General features: G+C 36.2%; 2 protein-coding genes across 2 annotated transcripts; both read right to left on the bottom strand.

Annotated features, from left to right (window-relative positions):
* Nucleotides 1-2542: 2542 nt before the first annotated feature.
* Nucleotides 2543-3589, bottom strand: LOC134697708 (3'-5' ssDNA/RNA exonuclease TatD-like). Its single transcript, XM_063559993.1, has one exon. It carries the CDS (start codon nt 3587-3589, stop codon nt 2543-2545), a length of 1047 nt encoding a protein of 348 aa, XP_063416063.1.
* Nucleotides 3590-8531: 4942 nt separating this feature from the next.
* Nucleotides 8532-10683, bottom strand: LOC134697707 (uncharacterized). Its single transcript, XM_063559991.1, has 2 exons — nt 10507-10683; nt 8532-9776 (listed from the first exon to the last, which is right to left on the bottom strand). The coding sequence occupies exon 2, from the start codon at nt 9759-9761 to the stop codon at nt 8532-8534; it is 1230 nt and encodes a 409-aa protein (XP_063416061.1). The 5' UTR covers nt 9762-9776; nt 10507-10683.
* Nucleotides 10684-14578: the final 3895 nt, after the last annotated feature.

The raw sequence follows: 14578 nt of genomic DNA, 5'->3' as shown, positions 1-14578 counted from the left end.
TCGGTTTCTATTTCCTTATTTAGTTTCTATTTCCTTATTGGGTTTCTATTTCCTTATTCAGTTTCAATTTCCTTATTCGGTTTCTAGTTCCTTATTCGATTTTCATTTCCTTATTCTGTTTCTTTTTCCTTTTTCAATATTCATTTCCTTTTTCGGCTTCTATTCCCTGAATCGGATTCTATTTCCTTATTGGGTTTCTATTTCCTTATTCGGTTTCTATTTCCTTATTCGGTTTCTAGTTCCTTATTCGATTTTCGTTTCCTTATTCGGTTTCTTTTTCCTTTTTCAATATTCATTTCCTTTTTCGGTTTCTATTTCCTTATTCGGTTTCTATTTCCTTATTGGATTTTCATTTCCTTATTCGATTTCCATTTCCTTATTCGATTTCCATTTCCTTATTCGGTTTCTTTTTCCTTTTTCAGTATTCATTTCCTTTTTCGGTTTCTATTTTCTTATTCGGTTTCTATTTCCTTATTCGATTTTCATTTCCTTATTCGATTGCTGTTTCCTTATTCAGTTTCTATTTCCTTATTCGGTTTCTATTTCCTTATTCGGTTTCTATTTCCTTATTGGATTTTCATTTCCTTATTCGATTTCCATTTCCTTATTCGATTTCCATTTCCTTATTCGGTTCCTTTTTCCTATTTCGATATTCAATTTTGAAAAATATTACAAGTCCAAACTAAATTTTTTTTTGCTTCAAAATTTTTTTTCCTCAAAATTTTTTTTTCCTCAAAATTTTTTTCCTTTTTGTCTTATGTAAAGGAGTTTTTAAAGAAATTCATTTTAACGATAAATAAAGGATAAAGCTCATCATAAATTACATGTAAGCATTTGGCAAAGAGTCGAAGTATGAATAAATGAACGAGAAATTGAAAGTAAAAGCAGCTTTACAGTATTTGTTGTCAATGCGAACAGATTTTAACCACAGCTATATGTGTTTTTTTTTCAAAATATAAGTCATTCTTGAATATATTGATGTAATAACTGGTACACAGACAATTTGAATTGTGTTCCAGTCTAGTGCGGAGTTGTGGTCCTTTGACTTAAAAACTTAACTCACATAATCAATTTTCAACACTTTTTTGTCATGATTACATAATTTATGTTCAGAGAAAAATTTAGTGGGGTCAGGCCCCCCCCCCCCCTTCTTGGGAAAAAAATTGGTTGCTTATATAGAGAATCACTGAAGCGTGACTGGAGCGGGCCCTCTATTAGGTCAGTCAGTGGATCCGCCACTGATATTGATTTGAAAATTAGTATATAGTTTTGTCATGGTAACTTAATTACAGATTAAGTTCAAATTTTTTCTCTGTCTGGTCTGATGATTTGTGCAGAGTTATGATCCTTTGACTTAAAAAAAATCAATTAAACAACCCGTTTCAACACTTTTTCGTAATGCTTAAAGATACTGACTTGATATTTGTCATGAAGGTTACACCATAACAAGTTATAGATCAAATAAGGATTTAGTTTTAAAACATTGAAAAAAGTAGCGGACTATGTCTTGCCATGTAATACTCGCAGAATGCTTGTTTCATAATGATTTGAGTTTTCGTCTGAAATGCGAGAGATTTAAAGACAAATAAATATGTATTATTCAAAAAGTAAAATCACCAAAAATACCGAACTCAGAGGAAAATCAATTTGGAAAGTCCACAATCACATGGCAAAATCAAAAAACAAAACGCATCAAAAACGAATGGACAAAAACTGTCATATTCCTGACTTGGTACAGGCATTTTCAAATGTAGAAAATGGTGGATTAAACCTTATTCAAATTGACATATGTTTGAATTATAATTAATATGACTATAGTGTGTGTTAACATTTGTGTGGGAATTCGGTGATTGCTATATCACTGTTCATCGCAATTTATGATAATATAGTATTTGCAACTAGACTGATATAATAAGTAAGGTTACCTTGAGTTATCCAAGTACGTGTATGGCAAATGGCAGATACGAGTTGAGGGTTAGACGTCTGTCTTCATCAAGCTCTCTGGTTATTCTGCAATGATCAAAGTACTCACCACAGGAAGTTGACAGTCGCACTATAAGTCAATGTCCGGTTTCGGTGATATCAGATCCGGACAAGTCGATTACAACATTCTTCCCCCTTCTCTCTGAAAAGATTGTTGGTATAATATAAATTCATATAAAGAATGATTAGTGATAGTTCTCTATTTTGAAGTCCTTTTTGTCCCACTATGATTTCCTTAAACGGTGAATGAAGTTACTGTCATTTAATCATGTCAGAAATTGTCCCGCAGATATCATGATATCTCCATTGATTTACTTATAACTTGAGGTGTTACTGTCATTTAACCATGTCAGTAATAACCCCCCTTTGTCCTAATATTTCCAGTGGTCCTTTGAAACGAAAGTCATTCAATAGAATGGCACAATATTTACAGTTACACATCAAACACACATAGTTCACATAACAGTTTTACAACACAGTACAATTGTTACAGTTCCACATGATACACACACGCATATAGTTATTTACAGTTAAAAATATATATACACACAAAGATACGCTATTCAAACTTATATAGCTGCTGAGCATTTCGGGTGGTGATGTCAGCAATTTCCCTTCCTGGAATATTAAACATGATAGACAATTTCTGTATAATAGATCTAATCAATATTGGAGAACTGTCCTCATAGTTCTTGGGGTGGAGGTATGGTGCATCACTTTCCAGAATGATGTCCTCTAGGCTCATCTCGCAAACCTGTGAGCGGAGTTGTGGATAGGTATCCTCCATTAACAGTAATGGAGAAATACCAAATTTTGTATTAGGAAAACACCGCTTTATATTTTCATATGTTGTCTTGTCCTGGGAGAAACAGTGCCAGTGGACACCATGATCCCTGTCCAGTATCTCTGACATGATATCTAAGCACCTGGCAGTTATGTTTTTACCTCTGCAGTGAATTACGACAGGTAACTTGTAATCTCTGGCCAACTCTAATTGTACTCTTAGTACCGTAACTTGCTCTCTTATATCTTTCTCCCCCTGACTTACGTCCAATCCACATTCCCCTATTGCTAAAAAATTACCTGGGATTCTTCTTTTCAACTCATTAAAGTTCCGACCCACCTGGTTCCCTGCTACCTTCGGATGGATTCCAATAGTGTGGAGAATTCTCTTATCCTCCCTTAACAAATCCCCATCTAGGCAAGCTGTCCATCGACTTGGAAAAACAAAATTTGATATTAATTTTCTAATCTGAAATTTTTCATTATCTTGTTCTTCCCAAATGTATGAAGGCAAGCCAGAAAATCTGGCTTGTAGGAAGAATTTGTCCCAATGAAAATGTGTGTCAATAACTGTGTGTATCGGATGTGAAGTAATTTTACATAGAGACAATTTACAATTATATGAAAGTAAATTTTCGGAATCCTCGGATGATTTAATTAATAAAGCTAAGACTTTCCAGTGTAAGAGAGAATGTATGTTTGATGGTGGAAAGACCGTGTAAGCTGATGATGAGTGAAAATGGTTTATCCTGTTGAAATTTAGCAGAAACGGCAGGTCTGTTTGATGAAAGGTTGCTTTGTCACACTGTTCTAGAGTGGACATCTCCCTGGCGAATGTTACCAATTTGTCCAGTGTGTAAACCGCGAACTGACGACAAAGTTCTATGAGTAAGCCATTCATCAATTCAACCCAGTCAACCAAAAATTCCTCTTTATACCCATGTGTCTGCTCTGAGTTGTGATAGTCGTTGCAATGTATAGTAAATGCACCCTGTTGGCCAAATTGAAGTTGACAGGTCCAACATGCCAACAGAGGTGCAGTATACCAGGGTACATGAGCCCGAAGTACATGTCTTCTTACATTCACAAACCTACCAGAGCATATACAGCATGGTCTTGATCTTTTTTTATTATTACTGCTACCTTTAATTCTTTGTTCTTTCAGCAAACACCCTTCCTTTTCTATCTGTTCTTTCAGCACACCCACTTCCTCTTCTTCTGGCTCATAGTCTAGCTCTTCCTCTTCCATTCTTTAAAAATAAGATAAAGAAAAAACAAATTAAACATTTAACCTATATACACTATTAATACACAAACTGCATCATCATTAGTCCATTACAAAATCTCTAAAGTGGGCAGGGGCCTTCCTGTCCCTCCCTCTGCTCCTATCAGACAGTTTAACTTGTGCTTCCACAGTATCGGCTACATTATAGATTATTGTCTGATCCCCAAAATTATCATCAAGGTTCATTAGGGTTTCCCAATCCTGTAGTGTAAACTGATCAGCTTCTTGTGAGCTCCTTTTATTAGTCAGAAAATCTGACTGCCCAATTCCAGTATTGCCTCCACCAGTCAGAGAGTCTGACTGTGCAAGGCCACTGTCCATCATGTTCCACAACATTGGCTCATTATTACTGAAAAGCCAATCTAGCCCTAAGTCACAGTGTTCTTCATTGTCAGTTAAATCTTCCAACATTTTCCTCTCCACCTGTTCTAGTATTCTTTTCTTAAGCCTTTGTGTCCAGACAGGTAAGTCACGAATTTGACTGAGTTTGAGCCTATCATGATGAACAACTTCAGATGTTTTTTTGTCCCTAATTTTGTATAGGACCGGTGATTTAACCTCAGCTACCACAAAGGGCCCTTTCCATGGTGCCTTCAGTTTTGGACATACCCCAACTTTCCTGGCTGAATCTATCTTAAAAACAATATCTCCTACCTTATATACCTTACAATTGACATTCAGGTCATAATCTCTCTTCTGTCTCCACTGAGCCATTTTAATGTTTTCCCTGGCAAGGACATGTACCTCTGTCAGCGTCTCTCTAAGAATCTTGATATAATCTGTTAGCTCTTTTTGTTCTTTAGTCCTGTTAGGTGCATCAAGACCCAAAACTAGGTCAATAGGTTGACTATTTTCCTTGCCAAAAACCATGAAATTTGGTGTGAACCCAGTTTGTCTGTTTTCTGTAGCTCTAATGGCACCAGTAAGTTGCTGTAGGTGTACATCCCAGCTATCTTGTCGTCTCTTAGTGAAACACCTTATCATCTGCGCAAGAGTGCGATTATAACGTTCAACTTGACCGTTTGAAGCTGGATGATATGCTGTCGTCCTTGTTTTCGTTATCTCTAAGAGTTCACAGAGCTGTCGTATCACGTTGCCATCAACATTTTTCCCCTGATCTGTATGAATCTCCAAGGGACACCCAAATCTTGATATTGTACTGTCCATAAAAGCTTTGGCAATTGTTTCTGCATGTTGGTTCGGCAAAGCACAACACTCAATCCATTTGGTAAATTGATCAAGGATCACAAGAATATATTTATTACCCATTTTAGTTACAGGTAGAGGGCCTAAAATGTCCATGTGTATCCTTTCAAAAGGAACCCCAGAGTGATATTGCCCCAGATCTGCTCTTGCTTTCCTGCATGCCTTCTTCTGCCTATTACAAACATGACATGAACTTACATAGATTTTGCAATCTGTTGACATCTTGTACCAGTATGCCGTCTTCCTTAGTTTTGAAAGTGTCTTGTCCTGCCCTAAATGTCCAGAAGATCTTAGATCATGACAACACCTGAGCAATTCATCTTTCAGACTGTCTGGAGTCACAAAAAGAATCCTAGAACCAATAGGGTCCTCCCAGATATAATACAGTATACCGTCTTGATATCTAAGTTGTGACTTACATTGCCAAAGATGTCTAACTCCTGGACTCTGCATCTGTAATTCCTGCTTAGAGAGAGTATGATTCAGTGTTAACCATGCAATAATAGTACTTAGATGTTTATCCTGACTTTGCAATTGCCCCAAGTCATCATTTGAATAACTGGTAGGCATTCCCATTATACCTATATTATTGTCTGATGTTACATTCCTTATTGACCTTATGGTTAATCCTATGATGCCAACTGGTGAAGTACAGCTGACAGATCTCGCTGTCAAAGGTACCACAAAGTCTACATCTTCTTCAAATGTTTGCCACTGGCTCCTTGCTCGAGTGCAGTACTTACAACCTCCACAAGGAAGCAAATTAAGGGGTATCTCCGAGCTGTAGTGTGAGCAAAGATCTTGGTGATTAGGTATCCTGGAAAGCCCATCTGCATTTGAATGTCTCTTACCTGGTCTATGTTGAATGTTCAGGTTATATTGTGATAACTCTTCTAGCCAGCGAGCTAACTGTCCCTCTATGTTTTTGAAGTTCATGAGCCACTTCAAACTGTTATGGTCTGTGCGTATAGTGAACTGGTTACCAAGAAGATAATGACGGTATTGTCTGGTAAAGGCTACTATTGCTAGAAGTTCCTTCCGTGTAGTGCAATATTTTCTCTGAGCTGGTGTCAATACCCTACTTGCATAGCTTACCGTAACACACTTGCCGTTTTGAATTTGACTCAATTCTGCTCCGATAGTATTTTCAGAGGCATCAGTATCCAAAATGAATGGAAAGTTCGGATCAGGATATCCCAATACAGGTGGTGTAGTTAAAGCCTTCTTAATACTATTAAATGCATCTTGATGTTCTGATTCCCATTTAAACTCCTTTCCTCCTGTCAGGACATGTAAAGGTGCGGCCAGAGCAGCGTAGTGAGACACATGCTCCCTGTGGTAATTAGCAAATCCCAAAAATGATTCTAGCTCTTTCTTACTTTTTGGAAGTGGCCATTTCTGTACAGTATCAATGTTCTTACGATCTATTGAGATCCCATCCTTGCTGACAATCTTGCCTAAAAATTTTACCTCTTGTTGGAACAGATTGCATTTTGATGGTTTCAACTTGAGATTATACTGCTGGAATCGCTCTAATACATGTCTCAGCTTCTGTAGGTGGTCCTCAAAACTATAACCCAAAATGATGACATCATCCAGATATGCTAAACACTCCTCCCAAGTTAAACCCTGCAATACTAACTGAACAACTCTACTAAAAGTAGCTGGCGAGTTACAGAGACCAAATGGCAGTCTGACGTGCTCGAACAAACCATACTTAGTCACAAAAGCGGTCTTATAGCGGTCTCTCTCGTCTATTTCCAACTGCCAATATCCCGCAGCCATATCCACCGTACTCATGTACTGGCGTCCACGCAAAGTATCTAGACAGGTTTCTATTTTCGCTATCGGAAATAAATCTTTTGTTGTAGCTGAGTTGAGCCCCCTATAGTCTAGACAGTACCTGATAGAGCCATCCTTTTTCCGTACTAGAACCGGACATGCCGCCCAATCAGATATTGACGGCTGAATAACCCCTTTATCCAACATATCCTGTAAATGTTTTTGTTCCTCACCTTCAAACTTTAATGGAGTCCGCCTCAGACGATGTTTTACTGGAGTAGCATCTCCAGTGTGGATACGGTGTTTAATTTCCCCTTTAAATAAACCCAGATCCATATCCCCTTTCGCAAACACATCTTGAAATTGAATCAATAATTCTGCTATGTCCTTACATTCTGACAGTGCCATACCTTTAATGGTCCTTGAATACAGATCTTGTATATGTTTTGGAATAAGTTCATCTATATCTTTAATTGAATGAACTTGCTTGACAGAGACCCTGTCAGGCATGTTTTTATCAAAATCTTGTGAACTTACCTCTGCATGAGAGTGGTTCTTGTCAGCTTTAATGGATAAAATTGTATGTGCTTGTGATCCCATATTTGAGTTTTCATTCGACTCTGACCCAGTTGTCAGGCTATCAGATATTCTGTCAGCCTGGGCAACTTGATGTGTTACAAAATCATTAACTGACTTGTCAGAAAACCTGTCAAGTTCATCTACATCTGTCAAGGGTATTGCACATTCTATTTCTGTGCCAATTCCAAATTTCAACCCTCCTTTCAAAGTGACAAACTTATTGGAGCCATTGCGTACTACTGTTGAGACCTCCTGACCTATTTTCAGCACGACATTCGGTGTAAGTAAACCTTTGAGTTCATAGTTTGGTTGTATAATAATATCAGAGTTAGGTGTCCTATCAATCTCAATTTTCAATACCTTCATTGACTGCGGTGGAACAACTGTTTTCCTCCCTACCGTTACTCTGTAAACATGTGAAATTTTACCCTCCTTATCACCTAAACAAATGGCGGGTATGAGATCTTGATTTATCTGAACAGTATAATTGCCTAGATCAATTATAGCCTTGAAATGTTCCAAAAAATCAATACCTAATATTACCTTATCTGTAATCTCTGCAGCCACAAACCTCCATTTGACTTTGAGTTTACCAACTGTCAAGTCAAGGTCATCTGTGTATCTGGCTTCCATTTCAGACCCTTTTCCAGCTCCTTTCAATATTATGTGCTGCTTCATCTTTACTCTTGGCCCCAACTGTTTAAGGAGTGATGTACTGATCACGGAAACCTGAGCTGCACTATCTACAACAGCTAAAACTTTTTGCCCATTAAGAGTTAAGTTTATGTACAATGTTTTTGAATTTGAATTATGTTTATACAAAAATAGTTCTTGAATTTTTGCTGTATTGTCAATGTCTTTTATTTGTAAATTGTTACATCTGTACATATTTGGCCACCATGTTCCGAGCTGATCAAGAATTGGCCGTCTTTCTTGATCCCTGGTAGTTTAAAGTGTTGTGATTTGGTGATGGAGACCTACTTCGCATGGGCGACCCATTTCGATACATTATCCTACTCGGACAATCCCTGGCAAAATGTCCTTCTTTTCCACACTGAAAACATCCAGTTCCCCTATATGGGCTTGTTGATCTTTCTGGTGTAGGAGACCTATATGTACTCCTTGACCTCTGATTTTGACCCTGATTTTGGTTAAGTATATTGAGAATCTTTTTCACAATAATTTTTGTCTCTGCAAGATCATCTTCTGTTTTCTTAATTCTTTTCTCAATACTAGCACTTACCCCTCTTTTATCATCATCTTTCTCAACAACCCTTACAGCAAATGTTTCTTCTTCCTGCTCTTGGACATCTTCTGTATCTGAAAATGTAACTCTCTTCACTTCAGACTTCTTACCACCCATGAAAACTTTTTGGTTAGCTGCTGCGCTACGTACAAATTGGACTGCTTGATCCAAGGATTCTGGGTTCTTGTCCATGGCAACCAAAGCAGCTCTTTTATCTAGACAACCTCTCAAAAATGCATCAGTAGCAAGCGTCTCAGCAAACTTCTCTGGAGTGTCAGGGTAACCATCAACCGCCAACTCCTGTGCCCTCTCTGCAAAATCTCTCAAATTCTCTTCATTTTCTTGTCTCAAATCCTGTAATAATCTACGTAAAATATGGGGTAACTCCTTTTTCCCAAATTTCTCATTAAATTTCTGACAAAACAGTTTATAATTGGCCTGTAATGATTTAACCCTGTTACTGTAGTACTTTAAAGCCCTATCTCTTAAAAGTTCTATTAATTTGAACAATCTTTGCTCATCACTCCATTTATATCTATCAGCTATGGTAGAGAACTGTAAAAAGTATGGTCGCCAGTCACTTTTGCCATCAAAAATAGCCAGTTTTGGAGCAGATGGACCATATTTGTCGGGAGTTGAAGGAGGTTTATAACTTACTCCTGATTTAGATTCCCTGTCAGTTATTACCTTTTGGATTCTAGCAAGAGACTCTTGCTGATCTATTTGAGATTGCATTCTCTCTGTTTTTTCATGATACCGGTCTAATTCCCTATCTTTAGTTTCTACCTTTTCTCTAAATTGATTTATCTCTAGTTTTACCTTTTGTATGTATTCATCTCGCTCTTGCTCATACTGCAACCTTTGTTGTTCCAATATGGCCAGGTTCTTCTCTCTCATCTGGTCGGCCTGTAACTGAAAACTAATTACCATTTCAGAGCGATCTTTTTCAATACTAGATATTTTATCCCTTAGTAATGCTACCTTTGATGCAAGATCTTCCCCCGGTGGCTTTACTTCTTTAAAAGTTATTAAATTATCTTTTAATAAAGATGTCCAAAGAGTACTAGAAATTTCTGTAATATCAAAGATGTTGTCTTCAGTAAGAGTACCTTTTTCTTCCCTTGCCCTTAGTATGGCATTTGCTTTAGCCTCCCCTATGCCTTTTAATGACTTCAGTTGTAAAAATGTAGCTGTGTTAATATTCAGTGGTTCTGTCATGATTGAATAAATCTATTTCTTAAAAAATGATAATACACAATGTCTTGCTATATAATTAATCAGTAACACTGACTAAATTGTTAATAGGATAAGTTTCAGTAACACTGACACTTGCCTACAGGTATCTCTTTGTCATTGACAATGACAAAGAAAAAATAATCGATCAAACTTCAGTTTCTAAAATGATTAAATAATTGTCAAATAAATAATCAGTGAAACTGACAAAGGATTATTGACAATTGTTTTAAACACTTAGAAAATTCTCCGTATATTTCGTCAATTTCGAATCTTTTCTCGTTTCAAAATTCGAAAAGAAAAATTTTGCCGCTACAAAATCATTACCGGTATTCTCCAGGTGAGTTGAAACAAACTTCTGACACCAATATAGTATTTGCAACTAGACTGATATAATAAGTAAGGTTACCTTGAGTTATCCAAGTACGTGTATGGCAAATGGCAGATACGAGTTGAGGGTTAGACGTCTGTCTTCATCAAGCTCTCTGGTTATTCTGCAATGATCAAAGTACTCACCACAGGAAGTTGACAGTCGCACTATAAGTCAATGTCCGGTTTCGGTGATATCAGATCCGGACAAGTCGATTACAACAATAATATATGTGTACAATTATAATTAATATGACTATAGTGTGTGCTAACATTTGTGTGGGAATTCGGTGATTGCTATATCACTGTTCATCGCAATTTATGATAATATATGTGTACAACTATACCAATCAGAATGATTTTTATGTCCCATTTATGGTCATTATCTTTTCTGGTCTGTGAGTCCGCCCGTCTGTTTGTCCCGCTTCAGGTTAAAGTTTTTGGTCAGGGTAGGTTTTGATGAAGTTGGTGTCCAATCAACCCGAAACTTAGTACACATGTTCCCTATGATATGGTTGTTTCATTTTAATGCCAAATTCGAGATTTTACCCCATTATCACGGTCTACTGAATATAGTGAATGATAGTGCGGATAGGGCATCCGTGTACTGGGAACACATTCTTGTTTTGCAATGTTTTAAGAAAAGAGTTTAATAAATCTTCACGTATCATTTGTAAAATATTTAATGTTTTAAAAGGGCGAATTTTCTGTATAAAATCAATAATTATGTAGACTCTTGATGGTAAGACTTTGTATTGCATATAATTACAATTAAATCCTTACTTAAGTGGTCATGAAACAAAATTCCAATCTGTCTATTTTTTTACAACAAAAGTCAATACAACCATTTTAAGGTCAATATCGGCTACCTCGCAACGTCTTGTAGCACAATGTTTTGAACGAGTGATGCTATCATTTGATAGATTTTATAATAGCTCTAGTAAATATTCCAGTTCAAATGACCAATCAATCTTTATGAAATCTTCAAATAAGCAGTTTGAAAATTTTCGCCCATTATGTATTTGTTCTGTGTAATATAGATGTAACTGAAGTTATGAGTCGTTAGTTGGCCAGTTGCAGTCTTATTGACTTCCCATGTCTCCATTTCATGACAACACTTTTAATTCAACATAAGCTAGTACATCCTTTTATGTGTACTTCTTATAAAACCTTCTTTAAGGATCGTGAATACCTTCTTACTTTTTTAACGCTCATGTCAGTAATGTTGCTCTCCCTAAAAAGACACCTTTGTTGATCATTTGTGATTGGTTTTTACTCCCAATGCATGTGTTGAAATGGTGTATTTGTTACCATCTGCACTTGTACAGCATGTCCAATTCGAACAAAAAAAATACAACCAACCCTCCACACCAAGCGTAAATTAATATGAAGCTGTATCAAAAATCAATCAGGTCAAAGACCAATCTATGTTACCTTTCTTGTAATAAACAGAATGGTTTGAATTTGATTTCACTTATGGAGAGGAGACTCTTCCGAAACCACAATTGATTTTTTCTGTACAGCTTTATTATTTTCGAAAAATGGAAAAAGGGAAAGGCGTGCGGCCAAATAACCAAATTCAATTTTTATACGACCGCAAATTTTGAAAAAATTTTCGTCGTATATTGCTATCACGTTGGCGTCGTAGTCGTCGTCGTCGTCGTCGTCGTCGTCCGAATACTTTTAGTTTTCGCACTCTAACTTTAGTAAAAGTGAATAGAAATCTATGTAATTTTAACACAAGGTTTATGACCATAAAAGGAAGGCTGGTATTGATTTTGGGAGTTTTGGTCCCAACATTTTAGGAATTAGGGGCCAAAAAGGGCCCAAATAAGCATTTTCTTGGTTTTCGCACTATAACTTTAGTTTAAGTTAATAGAAATCTATGAAATTTTGACACAAGGTGTATGACCACAAAAGAAAGGTTGGGATTGATTTTGGGAGTTTTGGTTTCAACAGTTTAGGAATTAGGGGCCAAAAAAGGGCCCAAATAAGCATTATTCTTGGTTTTCGCACAATAACTTTAGTTAAAGTAAATAGAAATCAATGAAATTTAAACACAATGTTTATGACCACAAAAGGAAGGTTGGTATTGATTTTGGGAGTTTTGGTCCCAACAGTTAAGGAAAAAGGGGCCCAAAGGGTCCAAAATTAAACTTTATTTGATTTCATCAAAATTGAATAATTGGGGTTCTTTAATATGCCGAATCTAACTGTGTATGTAGGTTCTTAATTTTTGGTCCCGTTTTCAAATTGGTCTACGGGTCCAAAATTAAACTTAGTTTGATTTTAACAAAAATTGAAACCTTGGGGTTCTTTGATATGCTGAATCTAAAAATGTACTTAGATTTTTGATTATTGGCCCAGTTTTCAAGTTGGCCCAAATCGAGGTCCAAAATTAAACATTGTTTGATTTCATCAAAAATTGAATAATTGGGGTTCTTTGATATGCCAAATCTAACTGTGTATGTAGATTCTTAATTGTTGGTCCAGTTTTAAAATTGGTCTAAATTAAAGTGCAAAGGGTCCAAAATTAAACTAAGTTTGATTTTAACAAAAATTAAATTCTTGGGCCTCTTTGATATGCTGAATCTAAACATGTACTTAGATTTTTGATTATGGGCCCAGTTTTCAAGTTGGTCCAAATCAGGATCTAAAATTATTATATTAAGTATTGTGCAATAGCAAGTCTTTTCAATTGCACAGTATTGTGCAATGGCAAGAAATATCTAATTTCACAATATTGTGAAATTGCAAATATTTTTTTAATTAAGAGTTATCTTTCTTTGTCCAGTATAGTAAGCAAGAAATATCTGCAAGAATTGTTTTTAATTGGAGTTATCTTTCTTTGTCCAGAATCAACTTAAATCTTTGTTATATACAATATACAATGTATATTTACTTTTTACTACCAACTGATAAATTTAAATAATCTTTACCATTCAGTGATAACAAGCAGTTTTTTTGCATCTTAATATTTTATGATGTATTTAAATGAGTAGTAATTGTTGCAAACTCCATTAGAATATTTTAATTGAAATTAGTTTTGGAGTAAGGGAAAGGGGGATGTGATTAAAAAAATTGGGTTCAATTTTTCTCATTTGAAATTTCATAAATAGAAAGAAAATTTCTTCAAACATTTTTTTGAGAGGATTAATATTCAACAGCATATTGAATTGCTCTAAGAGAAAACAAAAATTTTAAGTTCATTTGAATACATTCATTCTGTGTCAGAAACCTATGCTGTGTCAACTATTAATCACAATCCAAATTTAGAGCGGAATCCAGCTTGAATGTTGTGTCCATACTTGCCCCAACCGTTCAGGGTTCAACCTCTGCGGTCGTATAAAGCTACGCCCTGCGGAGCATCTGGTTGGTCTTTATTAGCAGCGTTTTGATACCTACTTTTAAAAATATCGTCTGGAAACAGAGTGCATCAAATTCAATGCAAACAAACAGTAAAAACCTATTAAACATTAAAGATTTCAACTTTCCAATTGTAAACTTGCCATTTCTAAGAAGCAACATTCCAGCAGCACCTGCATACGGGGTATATAACTCCCAATTGGTACGAGATTCCCGTGCTTGCATTTTCTATCATGATTTTCTTGATCGAGGGTTGCTGCTAACAAGGAAGCTGTTAAACCAAGAGTTCCAAATGGTGAAATTGAAATCATCCCTTCGCAATTTTACGGACGCAATCACGAGTTGGTTGACCAATATGGAATAACCGTTTTACAAATGATATCGGATATGTTCCTTACCTCGTAAATACAATTCATCCCCTTCCCTTTCATGACTGTGACCTACCGAATTAGACTATTTACCGGATTTGTTATCACATAAGCAACACGACAGGTGCCACATGCGGAGCACCTGAGATCACCCCTAGTTTTTGGTAGGGTTCGTGTTGTTTATATTTTAGTTTTCTCTGTTGTGTCATGTGTACTATTATTTTAGCCATGGCGATGTCAGTTTGTTTTAGATTTATGAGTTTGACTGTCCCTTTGGTATCTTTCGTCCCTCTTTTAAGGTTTTTGAAGTAGAAGAAACATGACTTCTATCTTGCTAAAAGAGGGACGAAAGATAGCAAAGGGACAGTCAAACTCATA

The sequence above is a fragment of the Mytilus trossulus genome, chromosome 14 (assembly GCF_036588685.1).
Source record: "Mytilus trossulus isolate FHL-02 chromosome 14, PNRI_Mtr1.1.1.hap1, whole genome shotgun sequence".
NCBI classification, from domain to species: Eukaryota; Metazoa; Mollusca; class Bivalvia; order Mytilida; family Mytilidae; genus Mytilus; species Mytilus trossulus.
Note: the sequence above shows the minus strand (reverse complement) of the source record. Positions and strands in the feature narration are given on the sequence as shown.

What these genes read in the sequence shown, in the direction of transcription:
- LOC134697708 (XM_063559993.1), bottom strand. Translation starts at nt 3,589, where the DNA reads ATGTCCACTCTAGAACAGTGTGACAAAGCAACCTTTCATCAAACAGAC.
- LOC134697707 (XM_063559991.1), bottom strand. Translation starts at nt 9,761, where the DNA reads ATGAGAGAGAAGAACCTGGCCATATTGGAACAACAAAGGTTGCAGTAT.